General features: G+C 37.5%; 1 protein-coding gene across 8 annotated transcripts in view; it reads right to left on the reverse strand.

The window, feature by feature from the left end:
* psd3l (pleckstrin and Sec7 domain containing 3, like) overlaps positions 1-17747 on the reverse strand; it is a 649947-nt gene that overhangs the window by 200078 nt on the left and 432122 nt on the right. For 7 of the 8 annotated variants that reach the window (XM_051929574.1, XM_051929573.1, XM_051929572.1 and 4 more), the window contains one exon: positions 15991-16049. The exons of the other annotated variant lie outside the window; for it this stretch is intronic. In XM_051929574.1, coding sequence (XP_051785534.1) covers positions 15991-16049 — 59 coding nt within the window. The remainder of the gene's footprint in view (positions 1-15990; positions 16050-17747) is intronic. 8 annotated transcript variants of the gene reach the window in all.

Below are 17747 nucleotides of genomic sequence, written 5' to 3' on the forward strand. Positions count from 1 at the left end.
GTGCCTGCCCACCCACTAAGGTCCTCTGATTCTGGCAATCTTGTTGTGCCCCTCACTAATCTATATTCCATGGGTGACAGAGCCTTCAGCTGTATAGCGCCCAGACTCTGGAATGACCTACCAAAATTAATCAGGTCAGCTGACTCCATGAATTCTTTTAAAAAACAACTCAAAACTCATCTGTTCAGGAAGGCTTTTAGCTCTATTTGACTTTATTACCCTTCTCTCAGTTTACTTCTCTGTCAAGATGCTAATGTAACCTGTGTGTGTGTGCTAGACCATCAATTATGTTGTCTGTTTCTTTTTTTTTCAGAATTCACTGTCTTAATCTTCTTTATTTATTTATCTGGTTTGTACAATGCTATATACTGTATACGCTGCCGTTCTTTATTATATTCTGTAAGTGCCTTGAGCATTGGAAAGGCGCTATATAAATAAAATGTATTATTATTATTATTAAAGGGCTTCTTTCTCATCACCCTGCCATACAGATGTTCCTTGTGCAAATTGCGCTGAATTGTACAATGATGTACAGATACATCATCTGCAGCAAGATGTTCTTGCAGGTCTTTGGAGGTGATCTGTGGGTTGTCTGTAACCATTCTCATAATCCTGCGCAGATGCTGCTCCTGTATTTTTCTTGGCCTGCCAGACCTGGGTTTAACAGCAATTGTGCCTATGGCCTTCCATTTCCCGATTACATTCCTTACAGTTGAAACTGACAGTTTAAACCTCTGAGATAGCTTTTTGTAGCCTTCCCCTAAACCATGATACTGAACGATCTTTGTTTTCAGATCTTTTGAGAGTTGCTTTAAGGATCCCATGCTGTCACTCTTCAGAGGAGAGTCAAAGGGAAGCGCAACTTGCAATTGACCACCTTAAATAACTTTTCTCATGATTGGACACACCTGTCTATGAAGGCTTAACGAGCTAATCCAACCAATTTGGTGTTGCAAGTAATCAGTATTGAGCAGTTACATGCATTCAAATTAACAAAATTACAAGGGGACCCAAACTTTTGCACAGATAGAAAGTTTTTCACATTTGATTTCATTTCATATAACTAAATACTGCTTCACTAAAAATCTTTGTTTGGAAAACACCCCAGTACTCAGATGTTCCTAGGAAATGAAAGACATACCACTGTTATCTTTTCTGTTGAAAGTAGAGTAAATTATTATGCAGGCTGAGAAGGGTTCCCAAACTTTTTCATATAACATTAAGAAGAACATACAAGGAGAGATCCCAGACCTTATCCTGCTCCTTGGAAATGACAGGCAGGATATGGTAAATAAAGAAGCTACATCTATATTACGAAAGACTCCAGAAACTCCTTATTGTCAACAAAAAGAAATAGCTGCACAGACCGTGAGAAAAAGCGGGACACTTAATAGCAAAAAATAAGGAGCAACAAACCTGTATTGTTAATCTCTCCTTATATACCCCAAATGAAGATTTCAGTACTTACAAAGGGACTCTCATATTTTCCTGCAAAGCCCATTGATAAAATTAGACTATGCAGCGATATGGAAGAATTCTTCAGAAAACTCAGACTTAAAAGAATTTTTCCACAAGAAAGAAAACGGTGACGCACAGGAACAAACAACAAGCTGTTACAACAACCCCACTAATAAATCTACATGGACACCAGAACCTGGCAGAAACTCCACCATGGACAATTATATAGATTGGTTCTGACAGAGAGTCAAAACTGGGATCCTAAATAGACAGCAAAATTAGGATACAAAATATCACTATTCATGAGCGGAGAGCCATACATTCACTAAGGGAAAATACAGAGATTATTAAACCGGCAGACAAAAGGGGTGCCTTAGTTATCACAAACACATTTGACTATATACAGGAGGCACAAAGGCAATTGTCCAGTACTATGAATGAAACTACATGAAGACCCTACAGATCTCTACAAGAAGGAACTAAAAAAGACAGTAAATATCTTTCCTCTTGACATCAGAGATCAGGTAAACAGTTTAATTCCTGAGAACGCCAAAATTGTTAACTGCTACATGCTTCCTAAGATCCACAAAGAAGGAAACTCCAGAAGGCCTATAATCTCAGGACTTGGTTCCCTTACAGAAAATGTTTCAGAATGGGTGGAGCACATCCTTAAACCCTTCGTCCACAATAAAAACAGCTACATACAAGAAACCATTGATTTCCTAAAAAAAAAAACTGTCTGCTATAGGCCCCTTACCTGAGGGAACCTTACTGGCCACAATGGCTGTTGAGGCACTTTACACAAACATCCCCCATGATGATGGCATATTGGCATGTGAAACATACCTAAAACAACATGATATACCCACATAAGTCAGTTACGCAAATGATAAAATTCACTCTGACACACAATTTATTCTCATTTGGAAAAGACTTCTACTTGCAACAAATGGGGACTGCAATGGGCTCTTACCTTGACACCACCATTCAACTGAAAGATAACACCCTTGTAACTTCTGTTTTTCACAAACCAACAAACAGAAGGACCTACCTGAAAAGTGGAGAAGTGATAGCTTCCACCCCAAGCATATAAGGCACTCCATCATTTTCAGCCAAGCAATACATAACAATCATATTTGCTCAGACCCAACAGACCAGGATAGGGATAAACAACAGTAGGAGCTTAGGCAAGATTTCATTAGACAAGGATATACTCCCAAAACAACAGACACTCAAATAAGAAGAGCTACTGCCAAACCCAGAGACAGCCTTCTGGAAAATAAAAACAAAGACAACAAGAACCACCCTTGTTATCACCTATAACCCACATCTTGAAGCACTTAGAAAAATTATAAAAGAACTTGAGCCAATACTAAATAATGATGAAACACAGAGATTTCCAGAACATCCATCAAACTTGCAGCAACTAATTGTCCGAAGCTCCCTGGGTGAACCAACAGATAATGGTACAGCACCCTGCCTACAGAAAATATGTAAAACATGTGCTTAGATTTATGATACAGATCATTTAGTTATACCACTTTTCCGACTACAACATCACATAAAGGGATATATTTTCCTGCAGATCTTATAATGTGGTCTACCTAAATGTCCTAACACTGTCCACTATGTGGGAGAAACTGGACAAATACCCAGCGAAAGAATGAATTTACACAAGTTACACATTAAGCATGGCAACAGGGATGTTCCTGTAGGAGCTCACTTCAACAGCCATGGACACAGTGAGAAGGACTTTAAAGTAACAGTGCTTATGGGCAACTTCAAGACACAGCAAGAGAGAAAGGAATGAGAAGTTACACTGATGCTAAAATTTAACAAATTACAACGTGGGTTAAATAGAGACAGGAGTTTGTTCTCCCCTCTCGCTAAAAGAATCTGAGCCTGGAGAGGTCTACTTCCAATGCTGTATCTCTTCTAGTGTCTATGTAAACACAGTGAATTCCAGTTTCTGTATTACATCTTGCCTGAAGAAGGGGCATGAGCTTGCATATTGTAATCTTTTTAGTTAGCCAATAAAAGGTGTCATTTTGCTTGACTTCTCATTGCATCCATAATGGCTAACACCCTATCCATCCATCCATTATCCAACCCGCTATATCCTAACTACAGGGTCATGGGGGTCTGCTGGAGCCAATCCCAGCCAACACAGGGAGCAAGGCAGGAACAAACCCCGGGCAGGGCACCAGCCCACAGCAGGCTAACACCCTAGCACAACTTAAATACTTAAAGGTATATACAAAATAGAGCCGTCAAATCATCCAAACAGTAAGGTTTAAACATTCATATTAAAAATAACATATGGATATTTTCAAACTTATATGCACATTTGAACATGCTATTTGTACTTAATTATTATAGCACGTGCCACACTAAAGCAAACACAAACAGCCCACCAAAAAAGTACTCAGGCAACTGTTATTTAAATATAAGAGCCATAAATCTACACAGCAATCTTTTTCTTTTTTTTTTTTACTGATGGCTGAGGGAAAAAGTCCTTCTCAGGACAAGTCTTAAAAGTAGCCATGAAAAGGTGTTGTGCTTTCTTACATTATTAATGCTTTTTTTTTTTTTTTTTTTAAACTAGTGCATCAGTGCTCATCAATCAAACATATTGAGATGTTTCTTGCTGCCAAACAGGCAAAGGCAGAGAAGTTTTAAATCAAAAGAAATACCGATTGGTTAGTAAGAAAGCAACAGGGTGAGAAAGAGTATAGTAAAAAAAGCAGGCAAGAGGGAGGCAGGTCAAAGGTGAACTTGGTTTGTTATTTTGGAGGGGTCCAACAGGCAGCGGGATGGTTATGTTAACATTATGATATTCAGAATAAAAGCCAAGTCGGCACGCACCCGTGGACTCATCTAGAAAAAATGGAATTATCACAGTATCAAGTCTGTGTCCACCCAATCTTTTTACTTTTTTCTTCTTTACAGATGCAGCAATATTTTAGTACACGTGACCTAAACATTTTTAATTACACCTCATTGTTTTAGACATTATGTATCAAACCAACAGCCACATAAGTGGGAGACTAATTGTGGGACGTGACGTGTTGGTTGATGAAGCTTTTTAAAGTCAGGATTTTAAAGCATAATAAAGGGAAAATCAGAATTATGACAGTTAGTTTCCATTTGCTTAAATGAGAAATTCTTGGCATTAAACAAAAGTTAAGGACCTCACGTTTAAAACTGAATGGGACAGAATCAGATACAAAATGATACTTTTATAGCACAGGAGAAGCATTTAGAAAAACTGCTCCGAGTACACTTGTAGACCAAAGTGAGGCGCAGTGAGGCAGGGAAAAAACAAACATTCTGAAGTGGTCTAGATGCAAGTTTTACTAACAGACAATAACAAGCCATACACTGAAAATTATGAAAAAGATGATTATGACAGAGAAGTGCAAAAACAGATCAGTAAAACACTGCAGCTTGGCATAGTGCGTCTAAAGTAACTAGTAACTAGATATCAAAATTAGTGTGGGTAAAACAAGCCAACAGTTCTTTTGACATTTGAAAGTCAACTTTTGCCATCAAACAGGAACTTTTTTTAAATAAATTTGAATTATATTGGAATAGCGAAGTTCAACCTGACAGTCCTAATACAAAATCAGTTTCTGCATCTGTGTCAAAGGATTCTTTGACACAAGAACCAAAGGGCTCACAGATCCCTATATAAAGCATCTTAATTTCTGTTTTTAAAATAATACACTATACCGTGACCATTTAAAATTATTATTATTGAAAGAAATATAGAGTAAATGGCAACTTCTACATTCTATGCAGTTTACAGTTTCCCTCTTATTAAGAATTTTTTTTGCATAACATATTTCAAATGTTTGATGAGTCGCAGTTACATAGCCCATATGCCTTTGCAACAGCAAACTAAGAAAATTTATTGTAGGATGCAATAATGTGCAATAAAAAATCCTGTAAAAGTTCAGCTCTCATTTCAGCTGGACCATCGACTAACAAAAAAATCTATTACACTGGCAGAATGACACAGCAGCATTCTATAATTATACAACTGGCAAATGGATACTTATTTCAGGTGTATATAAAAATGGGCAGTATACATTAGTTATATATAATGATTTTCATAATAGAAAACAAGCCATGTTGAGTGAGTCTCTTGTCAATTAAAAAAATATCTATATCAATTACAAACTTCATTAATTTCCTAAACTCAAATTTTTCCTTATCAGACTTTTCAGGCTGTCACATCCTGGGCCAGAAGGTATTATTCCAGAAACATAAACATACAATGCTAATTTCAGGAACTTGCAAGTCTTGATTTTAATGAGACAGGGAAAACAGAACAGCCAATTATGCTTTGCACTTTTAAGGAATACATCATCCCTTTATATCAAAAGCCATCAAAACATAATGATGGAAATTATTACCTTGAATAAAATCTAAACTCTTTAAACTAATTTACATTACACTTTGTCATCTGGAATAGTACATTTCTGTATTAGTTTAACAGTAGTTTACACATTACCCAATAATGAACATCTGTTTCTACAACAAGCACATTAAAAAAATAGCAAAATTCTTTTCACTGTGTTATCAAGAGTGTGCTGCATGGAAATCATTCAGAGACAATCACTTGCATCCTAGGACAAAAGTCGATTACTGACGATTTAGACTGACAACTACAGTAATCCCTCGCTATATCGCGCTTCGCCTTTCGCGGCTTCACTCCATTGTGGATTTTATATGTAAGCATATTTAAATATATATCGCAGATTTTTTGCTGGTTCGCGGATTTCTGCGGACAATGGGTCTTTTAATTTCTGGTACATGCTTCCTCAGTTGGTTTGCCCAGTTGATTTCATACAAGGGACGCTATTGGCAGATGGCTGAGAAGCTACCCAACTTACTTTTCTCTCTCTCTCTTGCGCTCACTTTCTCTGATCCTGACGTAGGGGGATTGAGCAGGGGGGCTGTTTTCACACCTAGACGATACGGACGCTCGTCTAAAAATGCTGAAAGATTATCTTCACGTTGCTACCTTCTGTGCAGCTGCTTCCTGAAGCGACATGCTGCACGGTGCTTCGCATACTTAAAAGCTCGAAGGGCACGTATTGATTTTTGATTGAAAAACAAACTCTGTCTCTCTCTCTCTCTTTCTCTGCTCCTGACGGAGGGGGTGTGAGCTGCCGCCTTCAACAGCTTTGTGCCGCGGTGCTTCACATACTTAAAAGCCAAACAGCCCTATTGATTTGTTTGCTTTTCTCTATCTCTCTGACATGCTCTGCTCCTGACGCGCACTCCTTTGAAGAGGAAGCATCTCTGTCTTGTCATGGAGCACAGTTTAAACTTTTGAAAAAGAGACAAATGTTTGTTTGCAGTGTTTGAATAACGTTCCTGTCTCTCTACAACCTCCTGTGTTTCTGCGCAAATCTGTGACCCAAGCATGACAACATAAAAATAACCATATAAACATATGTTTTCTACTTCGCGGATTTTCTTATTTCACGGGTGGCTCTGGAACGCAACCCCCGCGATGGAGGAGGGATTACTGTACTGCAAAAAAATCCTGTCATTACATAGTACAGCTAAAATTGACAGCACTGACAGAAAGCTCAGAGGAGGCCCTTTTTGGAATTTATGAAGAAAACATTTATTATAGGTTTCTGTGTCTTGTCTGCAATGGAAACACAAGATGCTCTGGATTCTTTCCGGGTTGCAAACAAGTCTATCATTCTAGAAATGCTGAAATTACTCCATTCTGAATTAATGTTCATGAGCATTTGGCTTTCTGATAAACTCGTGCCAAAGTTTGTTTTGCATTCCATGTAGGCAACATATATACATTGAGTATAAACATGAATATCTGTATCTCATGCCCTGTTGAAGGTTCACATATCATATTATAGTGTCGTCCATGTCCATTTGTGTTTTCTCTAAAAACTACTTTCCAAAAAGTTGTAGAGCTCTGAATGCACCAAGAAATTCAGGTATTGATCTCAGATTTGACTTTTTAATCCCTGGTCCTCTTCACAGACTCCATTCAGCTATATGTGACTCAGTCTTATAGACTTGGAGCCACTGATATTATCACAGATGCCCCTGTTATTCAGAATTTTGCTGTGGGTGATGCATGTCCAGTTATCTAGTGGTATTTGGTGCAGTCTCTTCAATCACCTGACGTTTTTGCTTTATAAAATGTAGGGCTTGCATTGTCTAACTTATACTTAAGTCCTAATGAGTGAAACATTTTCACCTTGGCCACAGTGCCTGTTTCTGTAATGTTGTGTGTGTGTGCAGCTGTCATTCAGCTATGTACAGAAATCTGTTAAGGACATACATGGAGTTACTCAGGCATCTTTTTGTAGGCAGCTGAGGATGTACTCAACCCAAACAGCCACAGTTAGAATTAATTTCCCTAGACTGAGAATCTGAGAAGCTATCAGATTTCTTCGCTCCCTAGCAACAGGACAGTCAACGTTTCTGTTTTTGAGGTGTCCAGATATGAGACAGTTGTGTTTGTAACTGATTCATTATGTCTTTCACAAATAAAATTCTGAAACCTGGTTTCTAAACTAATGGATTTAGGCATATTACATCTATTGTCTATTTGGAAAATATGAACATATTTACTTTGTTGTTTTTGTTGGCATAGTATTTACAATCTGAAACTTGTAGAAACCATTTAATTTAGAGTAGCAGCACTTCTTTTTAAGGTTAACAAATAGCCTTTAACATTCAACTATCTGTGTTCCATTTTTAAAGTGAAAGGCTAAATTTTTAATGTAAAGAAACTGTTCTAGGTGTGAAGATCATTTGGTGGGGAATTTTATACTACTTGAAAATCTCCTGCTGTCGAATTCTTTTAGCTTTAATGATGTCAATGAGAGATCCCCTATATGCAAGTACATTTCAAAATTAATAATATATTTTTACCTTTTCTGTGAATGTGATTATCACAACTGTACATTGTATCTGCATACAAATAATTAGGGCTGGGTATCAGCACTAATTTCCCAATTCCATTTGATTCCATGATGTCCTGATTCACTTCAATATCAATTTTATCTTTATTTAATTAGCATGCACTGATATATTTAAAGTGCTAGCTTTTTTTAGACATTACTTAACTATGCACTGAGAGCATTAATATAATGTGACAAATTTCAGTAACACTTTATTTGAAGGGTGTCTACATAATGTGTTCATATCATATGCATAAGCATGGAATGACATTTAAGAATCAATACTTTATTAATGTATTAGTAATGAACAGTTAATATTAGTATTTGCAAGATGTGGAACAAACTATTGCTCTTTAAAAAGAAACTTTTTCACAGCGCTGCACTCATTCAAAATTCACCATAATTTACACATATTATGGTGGGCTCCTTATATTAATACAATGCAGTGGCATTTACTTTATAAAATACCTGTATCATCTAGAAATTATTATTCTTAAAAATAATTAAACATTGCTTCTTAAATACTAAATTATTCAGTAACCTTTTAGCCAAATTTATTACCCTTTTGGACATTTTAAATTAATCTTGAATTAGTTGAAATTAAAGATACAGCAGGAAGATTCATGATTTTTTTATAATTCTACAATTTACACATGCAGTTGTGCATGTGTAACTGTTGAATTAATTACTCTCGAAAAAACTATGTCCTCAGACTTCCTCCTCAGACAAAAAAAAGATGTGTTTTAAAATGAGGATCTGTGCTGAGGCTTGCTGACAGCAGTGCTGGATGAATAACAGCCACTGTTATTCACACCTCCGCTAATATAATCTGTGCAGTACAGCTTACAGAGCTACTTTACATTGGCTGCATTGTGCACACGTTCAATTTGGCATCACAGGCTGCTCTGAAAATTCCAACAATTGCCCCAACTGCAAACCTTTTCCACCACAGCAGTACAGCTACTGTAGCCATGTGCTAAAAGAGAAACAATGTTTACTGTACTTGCCAACACACAACCTTGGTCACATTGGAGATGCTAGAAAGGTTTTTGGAACAACAGCCAGCATCTCAGCAGCTCTACATACTGGGCAGTGAGGTAGCTTCCGAGGTGACTGGCATGCAGCATGCTTGTCTACAACACATACGTGACAGGCGCCCAGTCATTTTTAATGTAATGACATGTGATTGTCACATAGGAGTCTGCTGCCCTGGATGTCCAGCAGTTGCATGTTAGGGATACTCTCTCCAATGACCAGTAAGACATTTGCTTAAGATCTTCATAAAGCCTGGGTACAATGACTTTACTCATTTGCTTTCCTTTAGGTATAGTATATAGCAGTTCCAAAACCAGTATCATATGTTGAAAGCCATCGTTGTCAACAATAGTGTAGGGTCTGATATCTTTACAGATAAAAACTGAATTAGATTATTATTATTATTTTTTGGGCAAAGACAAATTAAGCTTGGAGTTGAACACTATATCCAGAGTAGATTGTTTAGGCTCTACTCATTTAGATGTCGACTGAGACAATGTTTCTGGGTGATGTCAGGATAAGTGACTTCTCTAGTTTGTTGTGTTACCACAATACTTAACTTCTGAGTTGCACAGCAGCTTTGCTTTTACCTAGCTGTGCTTTACCAATGCACTGTTTGAATCCGTAGTAAGTCAACACATCTAATTTAAGTGAATACGACTCTGATTTCAGTTAAGGAAGACATGCCAGTTTGTGCAAAGCACAAATATGTAGATTTTTGCTTATCTTCGTTTAGTGTCAAAGATGCTGATTTCAGGAAAGGAGGAGGTGTCACTTTGTGGGAAATGCAAGTAGTAAAGCTCTTTTCCACAGAAAGCTTTCACAGGTGCATTAACAACATCTACTGGATCAAATGTCAAAAACGAAGATTAGCAAACATCTACATGTAGTAACAGAGCATGACAGAGATCTTCTAGATCGATCTTGAGACTTTAAGAATCAATATCAAATCATTTAAATGAAAAATAATGATTATTCAAAAAAATCTATATTTTTACCCAGGCCTACAGATAATGATGTATATCTCTGTATACAATTAATTAAATATATGAAGATCTGAAGTACTAGATAATAAAGAAGTGCAATTGTGGCACAGCGGACTGTCAATTGTGCAATGGGTGCTATTAATAACTGTTATTTAATCTGTTTTAATGTTAAAACATTTTGTGTGAAAATATTATACATTTAATATATTTCTTTAGTATTTACATATTTAGTATTAGCTTAGGAAAACTAATACTTAAAACACATCAGCACAATCAGTACAATATGTATTTGAAAAAGTCTTACTTTCTGCCCGTTTTTGTAATAGCCAGGCCTCCCCAATAACAGGATGCAAGTTTAGACTGGAAGATGTTAAATGTGACATACAGTGTGTAAAATTATACACTGTAATGGGCAGCCGGGATGTTTACCCAGCCAGGACACCTCCGTTAGGGAAGGACCGGGGGAAGGAGCTTGCATGGGTTGCCCCGGGACGACAGAGGGCAGCCCTCCTGGCTTGCTACACTGCCACATAGCAGGGAAGCTCGACTCTGCTGTGCCCCATGGACACCGCCAAGGGGCATGTGGAGAATGGCTGAGCCCTCCTGTGCAGGGCTGCCATCACATCCGGAAGTGGAGCCAGAAGGTGATCATGGAACAGCTGAAGCACTTCCGGGTCCTCTACAAAAGAAGACAGTTCCCACAACTCAGGCGGCCAGAGTCGGGAGGAAGGAAGACAGAGTTTGCTGGGAGAGGAGCGGACGCAGCTAGGAAAGAGGAAGAAGGGAGTGAGTATTGTGGTGATTGGTGCATTGTGCTGTGCCAAAGAAAATAAAGGTGTGTTATGTGGCAAAGTTGTGTTGTCTGTCTATGGTCCGGGCTTCTGTTACAACATACATAGGATTTGTTTCTGTTTCCTAGTTCTTGTAGGAGAAAAATCACTAATCACATCTGGTGAATACAGTATCTTTGTTAGAAAAAAAAAACTTCTCATTAAAGTTTAACTCAACAAAGTTGATAAGTTTACTGACAAACACAAAGGATATTCACACAACAGCTTGGAAATGTATACATTTACATTTATTCATTTGGCTGACACCTTTATCCAAAACAAATTACAACATTTGAGATACATGGTGACATTTCTTTTCTTTTACCAATTGGAGCACAGGCAGGTGAAGTGACTTACTCAGTGTCACACAGTGTCAGTGGTGGGATTTGAACACACAACCTCGGGGTCCGAAGCCTTAACCACTGGGCAACATCGCCTGCCATACCTTACACCTATTACTAAATCTTAGCAAGAGAGCACAGTAATGTATGAAGACTTGTTTCACGTAAGGGATGAAGTCAACAATGTGTATTATCATCTTTGTAATTGTTAATAATAATAATAATAATAATAATAATAATAATAATAATACATTTTATTTATTTGAAAGTGCCATTCTAAACACTCAAGGACACGGAACAATAGACAAAAACACAGATTATAAACAAAAGTAAAATGTAAAAGTTAAAATCAGACAGAGTAATTGTAATCAAAGAGAAAAAGCAGTCTTAAACAAATGAGTTTTAAGTTTAGATTTGAAAAGTGAAAATGATTCAATATTTCTAAGCTCAGATGGTAGTGAGTTCCAAAGCTGGGGAGCAGAGCAACTGAATTCTCTGCTCCCCATAGTGATAAGACGGACGAAGGGGGCAGTCAAGTGGAAGGAGGAAGAGGATCTAAGGGTATGGGAGGGAATGGCAACATGGAGGAGGTCAGACAGATATGGAGGGGCAAGGTTGTGGATAGCTTTAAAAGTTAGGAAAATTTTGAATTGAATTCGGAAGTGAACTGGAAGCCAATGAAGCTGCTGCAAAAAGGGAGTGATATGGTGAAGAGAGGGGGTTCTAGTAATGATGCGGGCAGCTGAATTCTGGACCAGTTGAAGCTTATAAAGAGATTTGCGAGAAAGACCAAAGAAAAAGGAATTGCAATAAGTATTGTCAAGGATGACACCCAGACTCTTAACCTGAGCGGAAGGGGAGACAGAGGAATTATCAATAACAAATTAAAAATGATCAGTTTTGGATAATGTTGATTTTGTACCAATGAGGAGAACCTCAGTTTTGTCACTATTTAATTTAAGAAAATTTGAAGAAATGCATTCAATAAGTGAGGAGGGTGGAAAGGAAGAAGTAGGTTTGCTAGTGAGATAGAGCTGTGTGTCACCAGCATAACAGTGGAAGCTAATTGTTATATTTACGAAAGATATTACCAAGGGGAAGGAGATAAACAATGAAAAGGAGGGGGCCCAGGACAGAGCCCTTGGGCACATCTGAAGTAACAGCGGTGGGTTGGGATGTGAAGGTTTTAAGCTGAACAAACTGAGTGCGGCCTGAGAAGTAGGATCTGAACCAATCTAGTGGAGTGTGGGTAATGCCAATCAAAGATAATCTATTAAGAAGAGTAGTGTGACAAATAGTGTCAAAGGCTGCACTCAGATCAAGGAGGATGAGAACAGTAATTAAACCAGAATCAGCTACTATAAGGAGGTCATTAGTAATTTTTATAAGTGCCGTTTCTGTACTGTGGAGGGGTTGAAAACCAGACTGGAACTGTTCATACAGAATATTTTGAGATAAATGAGAATAAACTTTAATAGCCACTATTTTTTCAAGAATTTTAGAAATGAAGGGTAGATTAGAAATAGGACGAAAATTACTGAAATTAGTCGGATTGCCACCAGGTTTTTACAGTATTGGGGTTATTGCAGCAGTTTTAAAAGATGAAGGAACAGTGCCAGTAGTGAGAGAAGAGTGGATTATAGCAGAGATAATAGGGACCAGAGAGGGGAGGCAGGCTTTGACCAGAAACTGTAGGGAGGGGGTCCAGTTGACAGGTGGATGGTTTAGACTTACAGACAAGATCAGAGATTTCTGACAAAGTAGGAAGCTGAAAAGAGGAAAATGAGTGAGTTGGTGGGTGAAATTCAAATGAAGTACTGGAGGAATCTGTACAGAGAGACTGATGATCTTCTGTATTTTTTCATTAAAAAAGGACATAAGGGAATTGCAAAATTCAGTTGAGTAAAGGTGAGAAGGTAAAGAATCCGGGGCTTGTGTGATATTGTTAAGTTGTGAAAACAATGACTTGGTGTTGCCTTCATTGGAAAAAATAATGTGAGTATAATAGTTAGATTTAGTTTGGGCAACACAGTCCTTGTAATAAAGTATATGGTTTTTGTACATCTCTTTGTGAACAAAGAATCCAGTTTTATTATATAACTGTTCAAGTTGTCGGCTTTGGCTTTCAAAAGCCAAAGTTCAGGTGTGAACCAGGAAGCAGAAAAGGAGAAAGAAACAGATCTAGTTTTTAATGGAGTGACAGAGTTAAGAATACCATTAAGTCCAGTGTTATAGTGTGAGACCAGTTCTTCAGGAATGGATAAATTATGAATGTCCATAAGGGAATCAATACTAGAGGAAAGAGAGTCTAACATAATATTCTTAATATTACTGAAAGACATGAGACGGGAAAGCTTAGTGTTGGAAAGTGCAAGTTTAACATTGAATGAAATTAGAAAATGATCAGTTATGGGGAGTTCATCCACAAAACAATCAAGCGGTGTAGCTCCAGAACAGCAAATCAAGTCCAAGATATGTCCTTTGGAATGAGTGGGAACATCAGTATGCTGCTGGAATCCAAAACTCTCAAGGCAGGATGTAAAGTCTCTAGTAAAAGGGACATTGATATTATCCATATGTATACTGAAATCCCCCAGAAGTATTATGTTTGATGAAACAGTAGATAAGTGTGTAAGGAAAACAGCAAAGTCGTTCAGAAAGTCATTATTTGGCTTAGGGGCCAGTAAACAGTTGCAATAATAGTAGGAATAGGTCCATTTAATTGATACACAAGAGATTCAAAAGAACTGAAGGCAGGAACAGACAACGGCAAGACTTTCCATTTCTCATAATACATTAACGCGAGACCTCCTACCCGGCCAGAGCCACGGGGTTGGGAGATGTAAACAAACACCGGGGGAGTGCATTTGTTAAGTTGGGAAAAGTCATGAGGTTGTTGCCATGTCTCAGTTAGACAGAAAAAGTGAAACTTATGATCAGTGAGGAAATTGTGGATGAGAGGCCCCTTGCTCGTGAGTGAGCGGATGTTCAGCAGACCAAAATTGACAACAGCGTTATCGCATTTAGCAATGGTGTCAGCCGACCGGGGTAGGCTGGCTAACACACTGTGGTCAGTGACTCTGCCTAAATTACGTGAAGGACGTTGAAAACTGGACCAGATGGAGTTTATTATTTTTGAACCGTCGGCTTGGATAATCTGGCGGGATACGCGGTGAATGTATCTCCGACGGGGGAGGAATACGATGTTTGGGTGGAGATACAGGCCAGTCAGTGGAGGCTGGGACAGGTGAAAGCAGAGTCGGAGTAGCTCGGCAACTGAATACTGAAGCAGGCCTGTCGCAGGTAGGATAGTGAGTGACAGGAGGGACCAAACAAACACGATCCAAATAAATATCCTACTGGGCCACACGTTAAGCGAAGACGCAGACAACTCAGATGTCTGGAGAACAAAGCCAGGTAAATTTCAAAGCGAGGATAGGCCTAAGAATATAGTCCATACACAGCCAAATTAGCAATCAAGCTAGAAATCAGTCCAGCTTTAAATGACTGAAAAATAAAACTCAACGAATAAATCTGCCCAAAATGAAAATGTAAACAACTGCTTAGTCCATTAGATTGTAAGTTAATCGTAAAAAAGTAAAAAAAAAAAAAAAAAAAAAAAAGATAACATGTAAACAGATAATAACTGAATAACCACACTGGAAAAAACAAGAGTCAGAGAATTAAAAAATTTAAAAAAATAAACAAGACCATTTTATTTTTTACAACTTCTGGAATCAGGAAATAAACAGAAACATAAAGATGCACAAGAAGGACATAATGACTTGAAGACCTGCCCCTCCCAGTCATTCATTGGTCCTGTCTTCAAATTCAAAAAGTCCATCTAATGAGTTTTTAGGTTTCCTATTTATGTCCGCACTGGTAAAACCAAAAGTAACTAACGGTATTTTAGCAAAAAAACATTTGTTTTGCACATTTTGAGTGAGTGACTGCATAACAGACATGTGAATTAAGAGATATAAGTAAAATGATTTTTTTTTTCTTTTTTACATGGCCATTTTACACATTGTTTCATTGTACAGGACTGGTCACTCTTGACATCTGTTATGCCATAAACCTCTATCTCCAGTCTGAATTCCTCATCCACTACTACAAAGTACATGGTGCAAGTAACATATAAAAATATATTTTTGGGTGGAGTGTTCCTGTAAGATGGAACGGGGAAAGCACTTATCTGCTTAAGAGGTGATGAAACATTGGAACAAGATGTCTAGTTAATGGAACCATTTAAATCATTTAATCACTAACCTTAACCTAAACTGTGATCTAGTCTAAGTGTTATGTTTACAACTGAAAAATGTTGTAAAAGTTGAATCGACTTTAATAAACATTATCAATATTAAATTTTTTTTTTATATATACTTACATGGCCATGAAGGTCAGTATTTAGCAGCATCAAAGCACAAGTAAGGCAGTGAACTCCATCTAAAATTAAATATTAACAAAACACATTTAAATAGCTAGAACACACCAAGAAGCTGAGAATACAGACTGCTGAAAACTGTTACTGAAAACAATAATAACCTAGATTATTAAATGACAGACAATAAAAATGCCATAAATTTAACAATATAACCTTCTTATTGTCTGTATCCTGAAAATAATAATATAGATATTACAAACTAGTGTCCAAAGTACAGTGCCCCAAAACATAAGCACAGTATTCACACTTAGGGAGGATGACATTGCTACAAAGAAACAGTACATACGTACATGAAATAGCAGGATTTGTCAACTTTGTCTATGGGTGTTTTTAACAATGTGTTGGGACTTTGATAATTGGGGAAATTCGCATAATTTTTACTGCCTTAGATTTTTAATTAAAATTATTATCTTGTCCCTAAAGTTAATTCAAAACATTGCCAGGGAGATGAAGCCAAATTGAAAACACTACTCAATTTTTTCTAAGTTAGCATATTCTAATTTGTGGTATAAACCACATATTTAAATGTATTGTGCAGCTTTTTAGTACACTTAGTTTGTTGTTCAATATTTATCACAGCATAACATTCTAAAGCTCTCCAACCCAACTGATGGTCTCAAAAGGTATGAGCCAGTGTTGGTAGCATGTTCAATACTGTCTCTTGTATTTTTCAACCAAAAATTGTTTAAGAATTTGAAATTATAATTAGGAAAGTGAAAAAGTTCTCTTTATTAAGTATTACATTTGAAAGGAATGCCATTTCTCCTTCTAAAGTTTGAAATAAAAATGTTACACCAGGATTGCATTTTATTTTTTTGTGTTTACTCTTAAAAGAACCAAAACAGAAAAATGTAAAAAAAATTAAAAAAAATTGATTCATTTCTTTTTCTACTATCATAGTTGTTGTTTAAAAAAATGAATACCATAAATAAAGGCAAATTATGAACATTTGTTTTGAATATCTTAAATGACAAGGTACAATTCATCCTTTTGTATATACTTTCAGGAGATGCTGCCAAAATTTGAGATCTATGAAACTGGTGCTCAGGATAGTACAATCTATACAGATTCACTGGGAACTGATTGTGCTGGCACAGTTTGTTTTTAAGCTGTTTTTTTAAGCTATTTAATATTTAATATCTTTAAAACTTACTTTATGTTACTTTCTCTCTATTATAAAAAAAAAATCTTGGAAGGGAGACGAGACGTGATCTTCTTGGATGACAATTTGACATCCCGCGAAAGACACTTTAACGTTACGTGAGACAACATTTAAAACAAGTTCACTGAGATCTAACCTAGCAGTTGTTGGAATGCTTTTGGGAGACACACTTCATGTGATCCCAGCTCTTAAAACAACGACAAGCAACAAGCAGAACACGCAGCTCGCCAGCAGCAGCAACCCAGCAGATGATCCAATTGCTACTCCTTAGCGTACGTTCAGCCAAACCCCCACCCCCACCCCTTTGCAACGCGAGCGGCAGAGACGCTAAGTGGCAAAACAACAGCTGCTGTACAGGCTTTAAAATGATTGATGTGCTGCGCGACAAGCAGAATACGCAGCTCACCAGCAGCAGCAGCAGCAAGCCAGCAGATGATCCGACCGCTAATCCTTAGCCTGCGTTAAGCCCCTGGCCCCCCTTCACAATGCAAACGGCAGAGAAGCGAAGTGGCAAAAAGACAGCTGCTGTAGAGGCTTT

Source organism: Erpetoichthys calabaricus, chromosome 7, assembly GCF_900747795.2.
Source record: "Erpetoichthys calabaricus chromosome 7, fErpCal1.3, whole genome shotgun sequence".
Taxonomy (NCBI): domain Eukaryota; kingdom Metazoa; phylum Chordata; class Cladistia; order Polypteriformes; family Polypteridae; genus Erpetoichthys; species Erpetoichthys calabaricus.